Source organism: Rhipicephalus microplus, chromosome 4 (assembly GCF_043290135.1).
Source record: "Rhipicephalus microplus isolate Deutch F79 chromosome 4, USDA_Rmic, whole genome shotgun sequence".
NCBI lineage: Eukaryota > Metazoa > Arthropoda > Arachnida > Ixodida > Ixodidae > Rhipicephalus > Rhipicephalus microplus.
In genome coordinates this window covers 89,539,334-89,553,694 of record NC_134703.1, presented here as the reverse complement: position 1 = coordinate 89,553,694, position 14,361 = coordinate 89,539,334, and the positions used below count along the sequence as shown (strand labels likewise).

Sequence of the window (14,361 nt, the reverse complement as noted above, 5' to 3'; positions counted from 1 at the left end):
GTGCCGATAGGTGTGTTTTGCATGCTTACAGAACTCGAAGCAATGAAGCGACAGAAAGAGTTTTGAAGTAGCCGTATCGAATAACACTCATTTTCCCAACCGGTTACTTAGAAGGCAGAATAATTAACAACATTCATTTGATTGATTTGTGGGGTTTAACGTCCCAAAACCACCATATGATTATGAGAGACGCCATAGTGGAGGGCTCCGGAAATTTTGACCACCTGGAGTTCTTTAACGTGCACCCAAATTCAAGTGCACGGGCCTACAACATTTCCGCCTTCATCGGAAATGCAGCCGCCACAGCCAGGATTTGATCCCGCGACCTGCGGGTCAGCAGCCGAGTACCTTAGGCAGTAGACCACCGTGGCGGTGCAATAATTAACAAGATTGTATATTTAAAAACTCCCTTGTAAATTTTTTCTAACAAGACGCGGAAACACATTCCTACAGTCTCTGAAAATTTTGCCGATTCCTAAGACAGCAGAATGCGTTGTACGTATCTATGAGGCTCTCAATTATCGAAAACTTGGAAACGCCCGCAATGCTCCCTCAGTTTGAAGTAATTCATATTGATTTTGGAAAAATTTCTCTACGATTCTCCACAACAGTTTTCTCCAGAAGATGACAAGCTCAGATGAGCAAACATACAAGTCTTTGTAAGAGAGGTTGAAAGATGTCAGCCGCCTTCGAGTCACACTTTGTTAAAGTAGCTGATCTAGTGCGACCGAGCAAGTAATATCCGGGGGTGTCTTATTTTTGTTTTTGCTATAGCTTCGATATCTGGGGTTTTATGTCGTTGTTGTAGAAAAGCGCGCGTGCAATTTCGTCTTTCAGAGGAGAACGCTTTAGAGCGGCGTCTTACTGCGTAATACCGTGGCTCACTACATGAAATACGGTCTACACACACAAATATATATATATATATATATATATATATATATATATATATATATATATATATATATATATATATATATATATATATATATATATATTACTACACTGTTGTCCTGGATTTATATATAGTAGTGACGATATATTTGAAGGGCCTTTATGAGCCGCCTTCAAAAACCAGTCTCATAATCTCCAAGAACGAGTACTTTCGAGATGTACTTTTTTCCGGGTTGTCCTTTATTGCCGTTAGATGTGGGACTTAATTGAGAGGCGGCAGGTTAGAGTAAATATATAGGTTTGAAGCTTGCAGGATGTAAAGAACGCTGCCTCTTGATAATTTCAGAACTCCTAAATCTCTAGCTTCGGCATTCGTAAAGAAAGACAACAAGAATCACGACAATAAAGTGATGCTCTGTCGAGCTCACAGTGCCTGAAATGAAGTGCTGTAAACGAGCACATGTATTCACGAGTCACGCCAGTAGTGGTTTGATCATGCCGCATAATTTTTTTTTCGTTCTGCTTTGGGTTCCAGCACATGGCTGCTGTTGCAAAGTGAAAAGGAACAGATGATGAATGCTTTTTAGTTTACTTTTCGCAGTGTCAATGACCATGGTTTTGGTGCGTGATAGGCTGCGTAATTTGCTTAGTTTCTGCAACATGTATCCGTCGGCTGTGAATACCGTCGATCGAACAGGTTTTGTGCATCAACCTTTTTTACCTAGTTTTCTCGTGCGTTCGTTAGAGCTGGCGGATACTGGGTATGTGTGGGGTCGTGTTCGCTTCTTAATATGTTTTAAGGTAGGTTATATTCGGTGCACACAGTTGGTTAAAAGAGCAAACTCGTCGGCCGCCGCGCATGGTTCCAATCCTGGAAAAAAAAAGAAATGTCGATACTCTCCTGATGTCATTTTCGGGTGAGATCCATGAATCAACGAATAAGACGCGCATGAGAGATGACCGCTCCATTTACATTCGCTCTGCCTGCCATGCTCGAAGCTTTGGGACCTCTTACTGGCCTTATTATGTTTTTATTGTTTTGGAAGGACAGTGATGAAGGTGGGAGCGATATATTTCCGGGAATCAAGTTATGCCGGTAGGTAAGCGCGGCAAATAAGAAATTAAACCTGCCATATAGCTTCTGTTTAGCATGAGAAGTTTCTCTCTCCACCTCGATGACTTGATTGATTGATTGATTGAGTGCAGATTTTATTCAAAAAATTGCTCATGCTTTGCGCGAAACCGCGCAAGGCTTGCGACGGCAAAGCTGGACGATTCTGGACGATTCATCTGTTTGGTTGTATAGGTTGTTTCTAGGCCTTAGATACGTAGTAATAGGCTTGTTTCTACATCGATTCTCAACACGGAGAGCTTCAAGTTAAACCGCACACAGTAACAGACAAGACAATGATGTCCAAACTGCAAAGAAAGAAACTTGTGCTGAAACGGAGGGTTCGCACCCCTCAAGAATATACGAACAGATCGACGATGGTGTAGGTTTTCCATCGCTTCGTGTTCTTGTCGCAGCCATTGTTGCCTTTCGCGTTGCAAAGCGTTGCCTTTTTTTCCTTTATAGTGGACCACTGGTGAGTAATGCAATACACCCAACTTATGCGACACATACCTGTTTATGATGATGATGTTGATAGTCTTCTGATAGGTGGCACAAATGTTTCTGGCACATTTCTGTTTGTAGGCCTAGCTGTTACCTTAATTTATTAAGGGCCAGTGGTGAATAGTGGGATTAATCCAATTTTTGAGGCACATACCTGATATACTGCGCAAGATAGGGTGCGCATATTACAGCGGCCTTAAAGGGTTTTGCATTTAAAGCAAAGTGAATTTCCCTGAAATCGTAATTCATGCTTACTGTTTTTACGTGCATGAAGACTGCTATGAGCATATTCTCTATGGTAAAACTGTTGAGCTGCTGTTTCAGTCAGGGCCTCTGAATGAATGAATAAACTTTATTTCCGTATCCGGCATGTTTGTGGTCCGGGCTATGCCGCACAGGAAGGTACTAGGAGACCTTGTCTCCGTACAGCCTACCTGGCCTGCTGGATAGCCCATATTTGGTCTTCGACCTCCGAGCTCAGCAGCACTAACCGCCACCGCTCCCGGAGGGCCTCAGGAGAACATGTTACGTTGGGGCATTCTTATAATATATGTTTATAAGACGTTCTTTTTGTTACACATAGTTTGCATTTATTGTCCGGGTCAAAGTGGGGGTTGCTCCTGTGGAGGTGCGCAGGTTTTGGGTAAGAGTTCATCATTAGCTGCCGGTATTACGATGCCTCTTGCCCGTTTAGACTCGGGTAAGGCGCGGGAATTACGCGCCTTGTTTCTCTGTAGTGTTTCATGTATTCTGTGTAGCTTGTAAATCGGTCCTATTGATTGGTACGTCAGTGGCGCTAGAGATGATCACTGGGTGGTGTGGTTGGGTTGCGCGGCGGGTTTATTCTCACGACAAATCACGAGCCAGCTCGTTCGGATTGGATGTAACAGTCTCTTTGTGCGCCGGGAACCATACGATGCATTTGGGTTCATCTACTCTATGCAGTTTTTGGCTATTAACGAGGATTTTGAGGGCTTGTTGTGAAATCCGTCCTTGCGTAAAATTTCTGATGGCTACTTGCGAATCGCTCAGTATGAATGTGTGTTTGTTGAAGATGAATGCCATGGCTATGGCTACCTTCTCAATGTCCTCGGAATTTGTGATGGACTATGCCTCAATGGTTGGGCCACTGCCCACGCCATAAGACTACTACAAATCGATACAGATGCCTATAAGGGCAAAAGAAGTCTATTTGTATCGACAGTTTTTTTTTGCAAATGCTACATTTATTTGGTGCGCCGAATGCACCCGTATCACGATGCCATCACGTTTCCTTTTTTTTTCTTTCAGTGGGTCCTACTAGAGAAATGATTTCAATATATGTAGTTTCTTTCGAACAACGGTACATATGCGTTGGATTATACGCTGTGCTGCAGGCTCGAGGTTAAACAGAAGTAGAAGAATACTCCCTGGGTGTACTCAGAGAGACGCCTATTATGCCAAGCCAACTGGTTTAAACAATTGGGAATTCATTCTTACAAAAACAACATTGACATTCCCTTTGCACAGTGATGAGGAGTGTTTTTTTTTATTATAGGCGTTTGAGATTCAAAACACCTTTGATTCATTGGTCGAGGCAAATGACGCAGTGCGTGTTGTGCCTTCCGGGACAGTCTGTAGTATTCTGACCAATTTTTTTTTTGTTGTTATGACCATGCAGTTTTGAAAATGACGGCGATATTGCCCCGAGCTTTGCGCAATATTTGTTGTTTCTGCGTCTTTCCCTAGATGCTTGTTTCTATGCGTATCTAACAACTTGTGTAATTTTTTTTTCTGGTTGCTATCAAAGTAAGCTCCGGGGTAGGTACATTTTTGCTGGTGACATTTTCCATGGAACGTAAAAGCGGTTTGATTTATGCTGGTAGGCAGGGTTCCTCCCGTGTTACACACGTTGAAAGCTTTCGAAATCTATTGAGGTAACGGCATTGTGATGCATCGACACCATACGTCGCTGCTCTAGTCATTAAACATTTCACTGCGACTGCATCCTTCGAGAATCACTGCCGAGTTGCTGAGTGAAAGTATAAGGCCGTGAAGCCAAATATACACAAGCCTGTGCGCCACTATGCTATAGCCTCAGTGTCAATGTGTCCTTGCATTATGTCATTCAACGTATCGAAATGCAACGCTTTATTAACGCATCGTTTAGCCATGTATACAGATGAGGCTCAGGGAAGCAAAACGCCAGTAGCCTTGATGAATGCAGAGCGGAAGTTTGCGCGTTTGTGTGAGGAAGCTTAAGCAGTCTTGTATTGGCGAGGGCTGTCTGTGGGTAGAGTTAGCTTGCAACGTAGTGCGTTTTAAACATTGCTCATATTCACAGCAGAGAGCCTTACTAAATGACTTCAATGTTGCATTGAAGCTCTAGATCCGGTGTTCTACCACGACAACGTAAAACTCTCAGGCCCCCGAATTCGAAACTACAATGTAGAGAAGACGAAGGTGACGGCATCGATCTTCTTTATGCACGTTTCGCTTATTTATCGCAACACCCACTGATGACAAGAGACTCATTAACAAGCTTTGCTTTGCTCCTCATATTTACGCATAGTATAATGCGGAAACAGGAAGACCAATATACCACTGTGGGCACGATGACGATCGAGCGTTGCGGTACCTTGCTGGGGAGTTTTCTGGGCCACTGGGGAAGTGGTCAGTACGCTGTTTTCAAGTTTCAGGTTCAGTACCCCGAACCTCCACCACTCTGCGAAGCGGTTTAGGAAGGCGACCGGCGACAATAGACACAAGAATTACAGTGCTGGCACCAACAGCTCAGCACTTTGAGCTAAAAAGTAGTGTCCCATATCGTCATTCTGTTTTTCTTCCTCCCTACAGTAAACATGTTTCGTGCATATGCTATTATTATCTTAGCACATGCTTTTGACACGGCGCTTGCTGCCGGGGCACAGAGTTGGAGGTTAATGAGGATATAGCCGCGCTTTTAACCAGATATAAACAGAATACTGATATTAGTACTGCTGCAGGTTCTAGTGCTTCCGCTTGCGTTACCCACATCAGTCATCGTCATCTTTTCACCCCCGCCAGTGTCCTGAAAAACTATCTCTACTCGTGTACACGGCTGGTAAACCCCATTAGTCTTAGCCAAGATAACGAACAGCCATCGCGGTGGTCTTACGAAACTGAGAATCGGAACAGTCATATGATTCGTAACTTTCGAACTACAATAAAACTAAGCAGTACAGACAACAACATGAGGGCCGTCAAATTTCAAGCTACCACTTCAAGAACGATGCCGTCAAATACGCTGCCTTTTCATGTGCCTGTCTCGGCTACTAAAAAGCACTGCTGACGTAGTATTCAACGCATTTCCGTATAGCGATATTTTGCAAAATTATAGAGTGTCTACTGGACGTTTCTCCATCTAGCATGGTGATTCTAAGTAATGCAGAAAGATTAATGGCCCTCATCACAACGTGTAAATCAATGTATTAGTGTCAAATATTGTGCATGCTGCGCATATAAAAAAGCGAGTTTTACTATAAGAGCTTTATCGTAGGCGTTCTGTAACACGTATGAAAGTCACTCATGGTCAACCACTTGGGTACATTATGAACTGGTAATTCTAAGATACCGAAACGGTTACAATTTTTCCCAGACGACATCTCGAGGCAACATGTTGGTTTAAATGAAAACAATCCACCAGTTCCGCTTACAAACATCAACGAAACCAGGAAGCTGGTGGCGTTCCCTTTGTCAGGCTAGCGCATTTCTATATTTCGAACCTCTTTCATATATGATATGTCAGTGTTTTTATTAAACCTCCTTTGTTAATTGTCTGGGTGGTAGTATGCATTTATTGCACCTTGACTGTACCACTTTTATACAGAGGTTTACAAAAGAAGCTTTTGCTTAAGATAATTCCTGTATTTGTAACACTGCTCTTTATTAAACACACTTTGTGGACGTCAGCAAAGTGATGCTTTGGGCTAGTTGGTTTCGCATAAGCAAAATGCGTCACTGATGTTACGGTGCCATAATCTGTCATCACACACGTGTCACAGGAAAAGACAGTTCAGCGAGAATTGTCGTCCCATCCCCCATCGTAAACCATTCACTACCTTTCTTAATGTTTTTTTTTCCTTATTGTTGTACAGCTGATAGATTACGCTTGTCGTGTCTACTTCGTAACGTGCGTCTTGCCTAACCTATCTTGAGCCAGTGAAGGTGGCGCCTCTTTTTAATCACTCTATGTTAAGCGGCACATGGTATAACTACCACCTTGTTTATATTGTATATAACCACAAAGTATCACGAGATAGTGCAGGCACTATGGTAACGGGCGCGCCATTTCTTGGGCTCACTGTTGTCTCCTTTCTTTTTAGTGGAAGTTACGTGCAGTAGGATCAACCCTGTTTCTGAGGGAAACGCACGTTTATGATGATGATAGCTGTCTAGTGAGCTGCACATATTTCTTTGGTGCACGCATACATGGGCTAACTGATGGCTCGATTTTTATTTGACCAGTGGCGAATGGTAGGATTTACCTGGTGTCTGCGGCTAGTGATGATTCCCGCAAACCTTACCACGAATTCCGGACCTGAAATGTTCAGTCAATAACAGCTCCGCATCTATACCTGAAAGTCATTCCTGAAGCAAATATTGATGCTTGCAGCACATTAACCGTTGCTGAAAGCATTAAAACAGAACTTGAAGAAGCCCAACGTTGCACTACGTATTTTATGGTAGGAATTAAGAATAAAACTTTCTGGCGTCTTTATTGATAATTTGCGTTTGACATAAGTTCCTACGTGCTAAGGTGGCATACGTTAAAGGCAGGGATTCAAAGAAGTTGTACTATAAATTAAAGATCATCGAGAAAACAAACACTCTTAACGAATGAGGAAAAAGCTGGTTTCGACGGGTTCTCCTTAAGTGAAACACATATCCACAAAATGAGGATTTAGGTCATGCTTTAGGAACTTCGGAATCTTTGTTCCTGAGTAAGAAAGAGTGGAAATAATATTTGCCATGTTTATTTAATCACGGCTACGACAAGCGCTTCAATTCGTCCGTCATCTTCAGCGCTTAGCGCTATAATCACTCCAAGTAGTTGTGACATGCAGACTTGCCCATTCACCCGCTCCCTTAATTAAACTGCCGACAGCAGAAAAAAAAGAACAATGTCCCATATTCTAAATGCTGCTATTACAAAAGGCTTATCGTTTTCAACAAACCTAGTCTATGGGTTCCTGCAGCAATACGTTCTCTGTGTTTCCCAATGACTGATTTTTTTTCCATTAGGAACATCCTTCTTTGAGGCACGGGCAACCTTGTTTCTTCTTTATTTTGATCTTTTAACGACACAACAACAAAACAAGCTGCTTTCAATGTGCCCAGGGCTTCTGACGGAATGTTCCGAATCAATTGGTATTGTATCCAGACCACAAGCTTTTTAAATTTCATCTCTAATTACTAATCAGTTATCCTACGTTTGCATACACACTGCTCAGTGCAGCCACTCTGCAATGCTCGCCCGAATAGCGTAGGGGTATTGGAGCGAACAAATTAAATATCCGGTTAATCTGTTTCAGCATCCATAACAAAACAAGTCCATTTCAAATGACGATCCGCACGCTGAGTATTACACAGCTTCATCTTTCTATAACGTTCACAACGACTAACTTATAGTATATATTCGCATACGTGCTACGCCTTCGCAAACTCGCGTCATTGCGAAACCAGGTGTTTTTCGCTCTATAAATACTCTCGCCGTTAACCCGCAAAACAACAGTAAAACTACCGAATTGTGTGACGACAGCCCAAATGTGAACCTTTTAGTCCGTTGAGACGCGCAACGAATGAGGAAGGTATTGCCGCAGCCTTTATTATTGCTCACCGAAGCTTAATGCGCTTCGCTAATGTCTCACGGCGAGGAAGTTCGCCCGGGGTTGAGTTCACGCTTACGCCGCGAGAACACTAAAGTCATCCCAAGAAGACACGTCCTCCGCATCATCCGAATAACCGGAGTGGAAACCTCGTCGCGCCGGTGCTTCGGAGTCTCACCGTTGGCTAAAGCGCGGTGTGGCAGGCCAAGGCAATTAGCGGCGGAGAAGACAGCGTGCCCGGTTTGCCAAATAAACGTCACCGCTGCGAGTGTGGCTGTGTCTCACAGAACAAAAGTTCTTTCACCTCATGCCGGCATCAGTGTCACTCGAAAACTCTCGAACGATGTTATGCCTTTCGGTGATTTCCAGAGCTACAATTTAGACAGGGCAAGATATAGAGGGCGAAAGCACAGGGAATTCCAATTATGCCTGAGGGTGTGCACTACAATGCGGGCGCATGGAGTTCCTCGCAATGACACGTGAGGTGTTTTAACTATCCTCAAGAATCCTTTGTCCAGTTCCCGTGTTGTTGATCTTCTGCGTAAGTTATCAAATTGCGTCAACAATATCACATCATATAGGTTCAAATTGTTTTTCTTGTGTTTCTTTTATGCCTATAGTCAGCGCGCTTACATTTAACGTGTAATTTACACTAGATGCTGTAGACGTGTAATAGAAGCGGAAAGCATTATTACGGCAAAAGCCTCAGCGGCACCATCAGATGCACACTTTTATCTTGACTCCTGCGGTGTCGCGGAACAGTAACACTAGAAATCACTGCGTTCCGACGTCTTCACATGACGTCGTGACACCGTCACATGGCACTAAAACTTGTGACGTCACTGTAACATGTGACGTCACGTGATAACATCATCACATAACACTGCAGCTTGGCCAAAGGAGGTCCCGTCAAGGAGGAAGTGAAAAGACAGGCGGTGTGATTCTGATCTTGGAAGCAGTGTGAAACCATGCTGGCTGCACGAAGCTTTCGAAGTGCGGTGGGGCAGAATCAATACAACGATGGAAGAGGAAAAGAAGATAGCGTTCACCTTCGCGTTCTCTCAACAGAAGACGTAAGGGTCCCTGCGATATTTTTTATAGGATCGTGCCTAAATTTTTGCTCATTCTGTGATCATGTAATTCATCACTGACCTGATCCTTGCACGCTAAATTCATTCACAGTCACGATCCACCAGCAAAGTTCTCTTATGAATCCAAGGTTCGATATGAACGTCCAGAATCTTTCAATAGAATGCGTTTGTGTTACAATTATCACCCTTACGCGAGACTTTCGTCGAGTGGGGCCAACATATTTGAGGAGAAAGACTCATTAATTCTGTCGTTACTTATATCGATGATTGATTCGGAAACGAAGGCTGCTCTTAGGTTTCCCATTATCAATCTACATGACCGTGCGCGCATTGTTCTCTCCCATTAAAATGAATTCAGTCGCTTCAGTTATTTCAATCAATCAATCAATATTAAGAACGACGGCGCCATAACGTCAATGGACGATAGAAAGCCGTTCACAAGCGCACTTTGTGAGTTTTATTTCAACTATGTTTTCGAAGTAATAAATTACCCTTTGTCAATCTCTGTACAATGCAAATTGATATTTCGTTTAAGCTAATTTGCTTTGCCGAGATACTACACGGGCGACACACGCAATCTTGAAACTCATCAATCATCATTCACACTCTTATTTATTGCGCCTTTTTAACGCACGGCAACTTTCACTTAAGCAGAAGGGCGGCATCATTACATCACACGCCAATTTTTATTTCCCTAGCTTTGAAGAAAATTGGGCGCATAACGAGAAAACGCGGGGCTACGGTAAGCATCGATTTAATGCGCAGCGTACCATGAAATATCGGGCGGCTCACCTTGAGGCAAGCATTCTATTAAAATGCGAAAACTGAACACCAGGTTTAACGCTCGAAACTAGGTGCGGGGGAGCACTCATTGTAAACCAGATTTGATGCAGTTTGGCGCCAGTTTTCTGATGAAATAGCTGGTGTAGTAAGACGGAACTTTACCAATCATTTCTGGCAACGTTTCTTACAACACTATTTTAGAATGTAAATAAACCTGCCACAAAAGTAATAAATGATACAGATGCATGGGGGGAAAATGACGGATGGTTCTGATTAACTTACAGTTTTGCCGAAAAACTATGCTTATCCTGCAAACAATGTGTGACAGGAGAAACTATTGGACTGGCAAAAGTTTACGCCTTCACGACAACCAATAAAGCCTTGAAAGTTACAGGCTGTAAACAATACGTTATACTGTAAATGACACTTGACTGTGCACCATTATATTTCAACTCCCTAGTTCATTTTTTTGTTTGTTTTATTTACAAAAAATAAAATTACTCTCACACACAGGTCATTTTTTACACATGGGCAAAGAGAAACTTCATATATTGAAGCCGTGTATGAACTTTTACAAACGGAGGTTCCATTACCCTCTCGAAAAGATTGCGTCAACAAGTTTTTTTTTGTTTTTTTTTTTGCTTTTTGCTGTCACTAAAACGTAGACGTCTCATATTGAAACGGAACCCGGCGTAAGGCGTAGAACTAGTTCGGTTTGTCCTTCAGCGCTGCACAAAAATTAAGCCTTTCTATAATAGTCAAGTATGGGGCATGTCCGCAGCTTTGTGAACTGCAAAAGCACGTAAAAAAAAATCACGATTCGCTCGATACGGTGCTTTACTGAAAACAGTTACAGAATCACAAATTACAACTTCATCTTGAGAATGAAGTAGTAATTTGCGAGTCGGATAAACTATAGCATCGCATCACCACTGCGTAAAACAGACTCACTACCAACAGTTGCATCTGCAAACATGACTTTGCTTCATGACAAGGGCACAATTCTGAATTCGTACCACACGTCTCGCACACAATTTTCGAGCGGAATTGACTATGCCAGAATTGCACCAAGAATCAAGACGCGTATGTCGTGAACAGTCTTATTTCGCAGTCGTACCTGTACTGCTTTCCATAACGGAAGGCTTTAATCGCAAAGCGCATATTCATGCAACTGATAGGGACGTCGTTTCAGGACCACGAGTCGATACTAGTCCTGGCATTTATCTTTTTTTTTTTCGCGACACGTTAAACTCACTTTGCGCTTATAAAATTATTAGCCTTCTGCAAAAAAAAAAACGTAAAACCGGAAAGTCTTGGCCACACATATTTTTTTTTTACGCTTTCTGTGGTCACCAAAATGCAGACGTCTTATCTTGAAAGGGAACCTGGCGTAAGGCGTAAAATTCGTTTGCTTTGTCTTTCAACGCTGCACGTAAAGTAAGCGTCTTAAGCATAGTTAAGTGCGGGGCATGTCCGTAGCTTTGTGAAACCGGAAAAGCGCTTTATGCTGTCACTATGGCTGCATGTAATTGTCCTGGCTGCTAAATGGAGCGTACAGGCTCGAGCAACTTATTACTTAGTTCCCCGCTTAACTTTTGATAGAAAAGCCACAGGCAGCAACGTATTTGTGTTGAGAACGTAACTTTGAGACGCATGTTCCACATGGAATGTCTTGAGCTTGGGCCGTGTCCGGAGCTTCTGCTACCAAAAAGGATGTTTTTCTACAGGAACTCTTTCTCTACTCCATTCCTTTTCTTTCTAAAAAAACGCTCTAAAATAAACCTTCGCGAACCAAAAGCAACATGCCTAGTTTTTCTTTACAAATATGCAGATAGTGTCCGAAAGGTTTGGGGATTTGTTATAATTGATGCAGTTAGCTAGAAACCGTTCATGCATACTACTTTCAAATCGACCAAGCTTGTCAAGAAACGTAAAATACACGCACTGAGCTACAGCGCGAAGACGCAAATGAATAATACGACAGCGAACTCAGTGGAAGCAATGTTTTCTTTCTTGAGCTAGACAGAAAGTGTTCACTTGGTCATTAGTGCACATCTAACATGCTATTTGCCTGCTAGTAAATGTTGAAAACGCGGAAATATCATTTAAGCCTGTGTGCTCATCCTTTTTTTTTTTTGTACTGGGATTCTTGCGATAGGGACCACTTGACTACGTGAAGTCGATTTCATCTTACTCCTATTCCTTGCTTTCTCCTTCAGTAACGTGACACAATAAGAAACTACGCTAAGCTAGGGCAATGAAAATAATGAGTAAAGCACTTACTTGAGACGTTCACTGGAATTATGTGCTGAGGTAATGAGAACCGTTGACAGAATTTGCGAGCAAAGTTGATCAGTATCGATTAGGCACCGCGGAAACACCACGCACAGAAAAAATGCAGCCACACGCTTTCGCTTGGCCTGCTGTGCCTCACCGGTGCACAATCGCAAAAGACAAGCGTACGGCCGGTCAGCAGATACCGCGTCGTCTTCTGACGACATGGTAACGAGAATAGGCAAGGGGTGCTGCACAAAACTTGGACGCCCGCATTGTGTTGCGTTGTGTGTGACCACGGCGTTCATCGAGGCTAGCCGAGTTCCACGGCAAGGCGCGGCTGAGAGAACAAACAACCCGCCGGCGAGATTAAGTTTTTCAGCAGGGGTCGTATTCTAAGACGATCACCTTCCGCGATATAGTGACTTAGCAAAAGTTCACGATACCAGCGCCGGTGTCATTAGGTCGCTGACGGCTCGGTGTGGTTTGGCACTGTGCCAACCGTTCAAAGGATGAGCCATGCGCCCGCTTGGTGAATTCTTGCTATAGCAGTGATATTAATGAAGTCGTCTAAAGTGGTTGTCTCAGGCCCGTATTCAAAAACTAAGTTTCTAATTATGCTATATTTCATTTAGGTTATCGTACACTCAATGTGTGCCACAAAGGAACGAAAATGGTAACAGCGTAAAAATGGTATACAATTGGTCTGTAAAGTTACTTCGTTACTTAGACACACTAAATTCACAAATGGATAGGCAAAAGGTAAGACAAAGGTAAGGTTTGTTTTTCAATACGTGCCTCAGAATGCGGCTTCAGAAGGTGAACATCAGCCCGGTCGTCAAACGCAGTATCACGTCTTGAGCAGGTTTGTACACATGTTAGAGGGGTTTCCAAAATTTCCCTGGTCGCTGATTCATGTAATCCTATGGCATCACAGCCTCGGAAACTTTGACCATCCTTTTGCTAGACTAACAGCTACGGACTATAAGTCTAATTGATTGACATGGGAGGGTGTAACGTCCCAAAAACGTCATATGATTACGAGAGATGCCGTAGTGGAGGGCTCCGCATATTTCGACCACCTAAGGTTCTTTAACGTGTGCCCTAATCTGAGCACATGGGCCTACAGCACTTTGGCCTTCATAGAAAATGCAGACGCCGGAGCCGGGATTTGATCCCGTGACCTGCGGGTCAGCAGCTCAGTACTTTAGCCGCAAGACCACCACGGCGGGGTGGGCTATTAGTCTAGCAGCTACCGTAAGGCCTGACCTGGACCGCTATATTTTATCGGTGCCTTCAGCTCAATACTGTCCCTCTAATGACTAACATGCAAGCAAAGAGAATAATTAAGGTGAGAAAATTGAAGATAAAAATGAAAATGTTAGAAAACAGTAAAGCTTTAGTTTGGGCAAGTTGACGCGTTCTTGAACACATACTTGCGTTGCGCGAAAAAGACACGGAAGAAGGAGAGAGCCTGTGTGTTTCACTCTCCTTCGTCCGTGTTTTTTTTTTCGCGCAACCCAAATGTGTGTTTAAGTTGGAAACAGCTAGTCATCGCTGTCTTATGCGTGGCCATTAACAAGGGCAAATACTTGATTTGCATTGGGTCCAAAAATATATCGCGAATTGCCAACACAGTAAGGTGGCTTCAAACACGTGGGAGTGGAGCAGCAAAATGTTTCGAAGATCTTAATTTTTGCTCATTAGCATACTCATTAATTATACCTATAAAGCTCTCGTATAATTAACCTTTTAGATCTCCTGTTATTAAACGAAAAAAGAATGTGAGAGAGGGCGCCTATTCTGATAAACGGATAGTAGTGGCATGCGTGACTGTTATCTTGATTCTGAGTTGAGG

General features: G+C 43.1%; 1 protein-coding gene across 2 annotated transcripts in view; it reads right to left on the bottom strand.

Annotated features, from left to right (window-relative positions):
- The window catches only part of LOC142814503 (uncharacterized), a 337,659-nt gene extending 324,870 nt beyond the window's left edge, over positions 1–12,789 (bottom strand). For both annotated transcript variants that reach the window (XM_075893307.1, XM_075893306.1), the window contains exon 1: positions 12,513–12,789. In XM_075893307.1, coding sequence (XP_075749422.1) covers positions 12,513–12,730 — 218 coding nt within the window. In that variant the 5' untranslated portion in view covers positions 12,731–12,789. The remainder of the gene's footprint in view (positions 1–12,512) is intronic.
- Between the last annotated feature and the right edge of the window lie 1,572 nt (positions 12,790–14,361).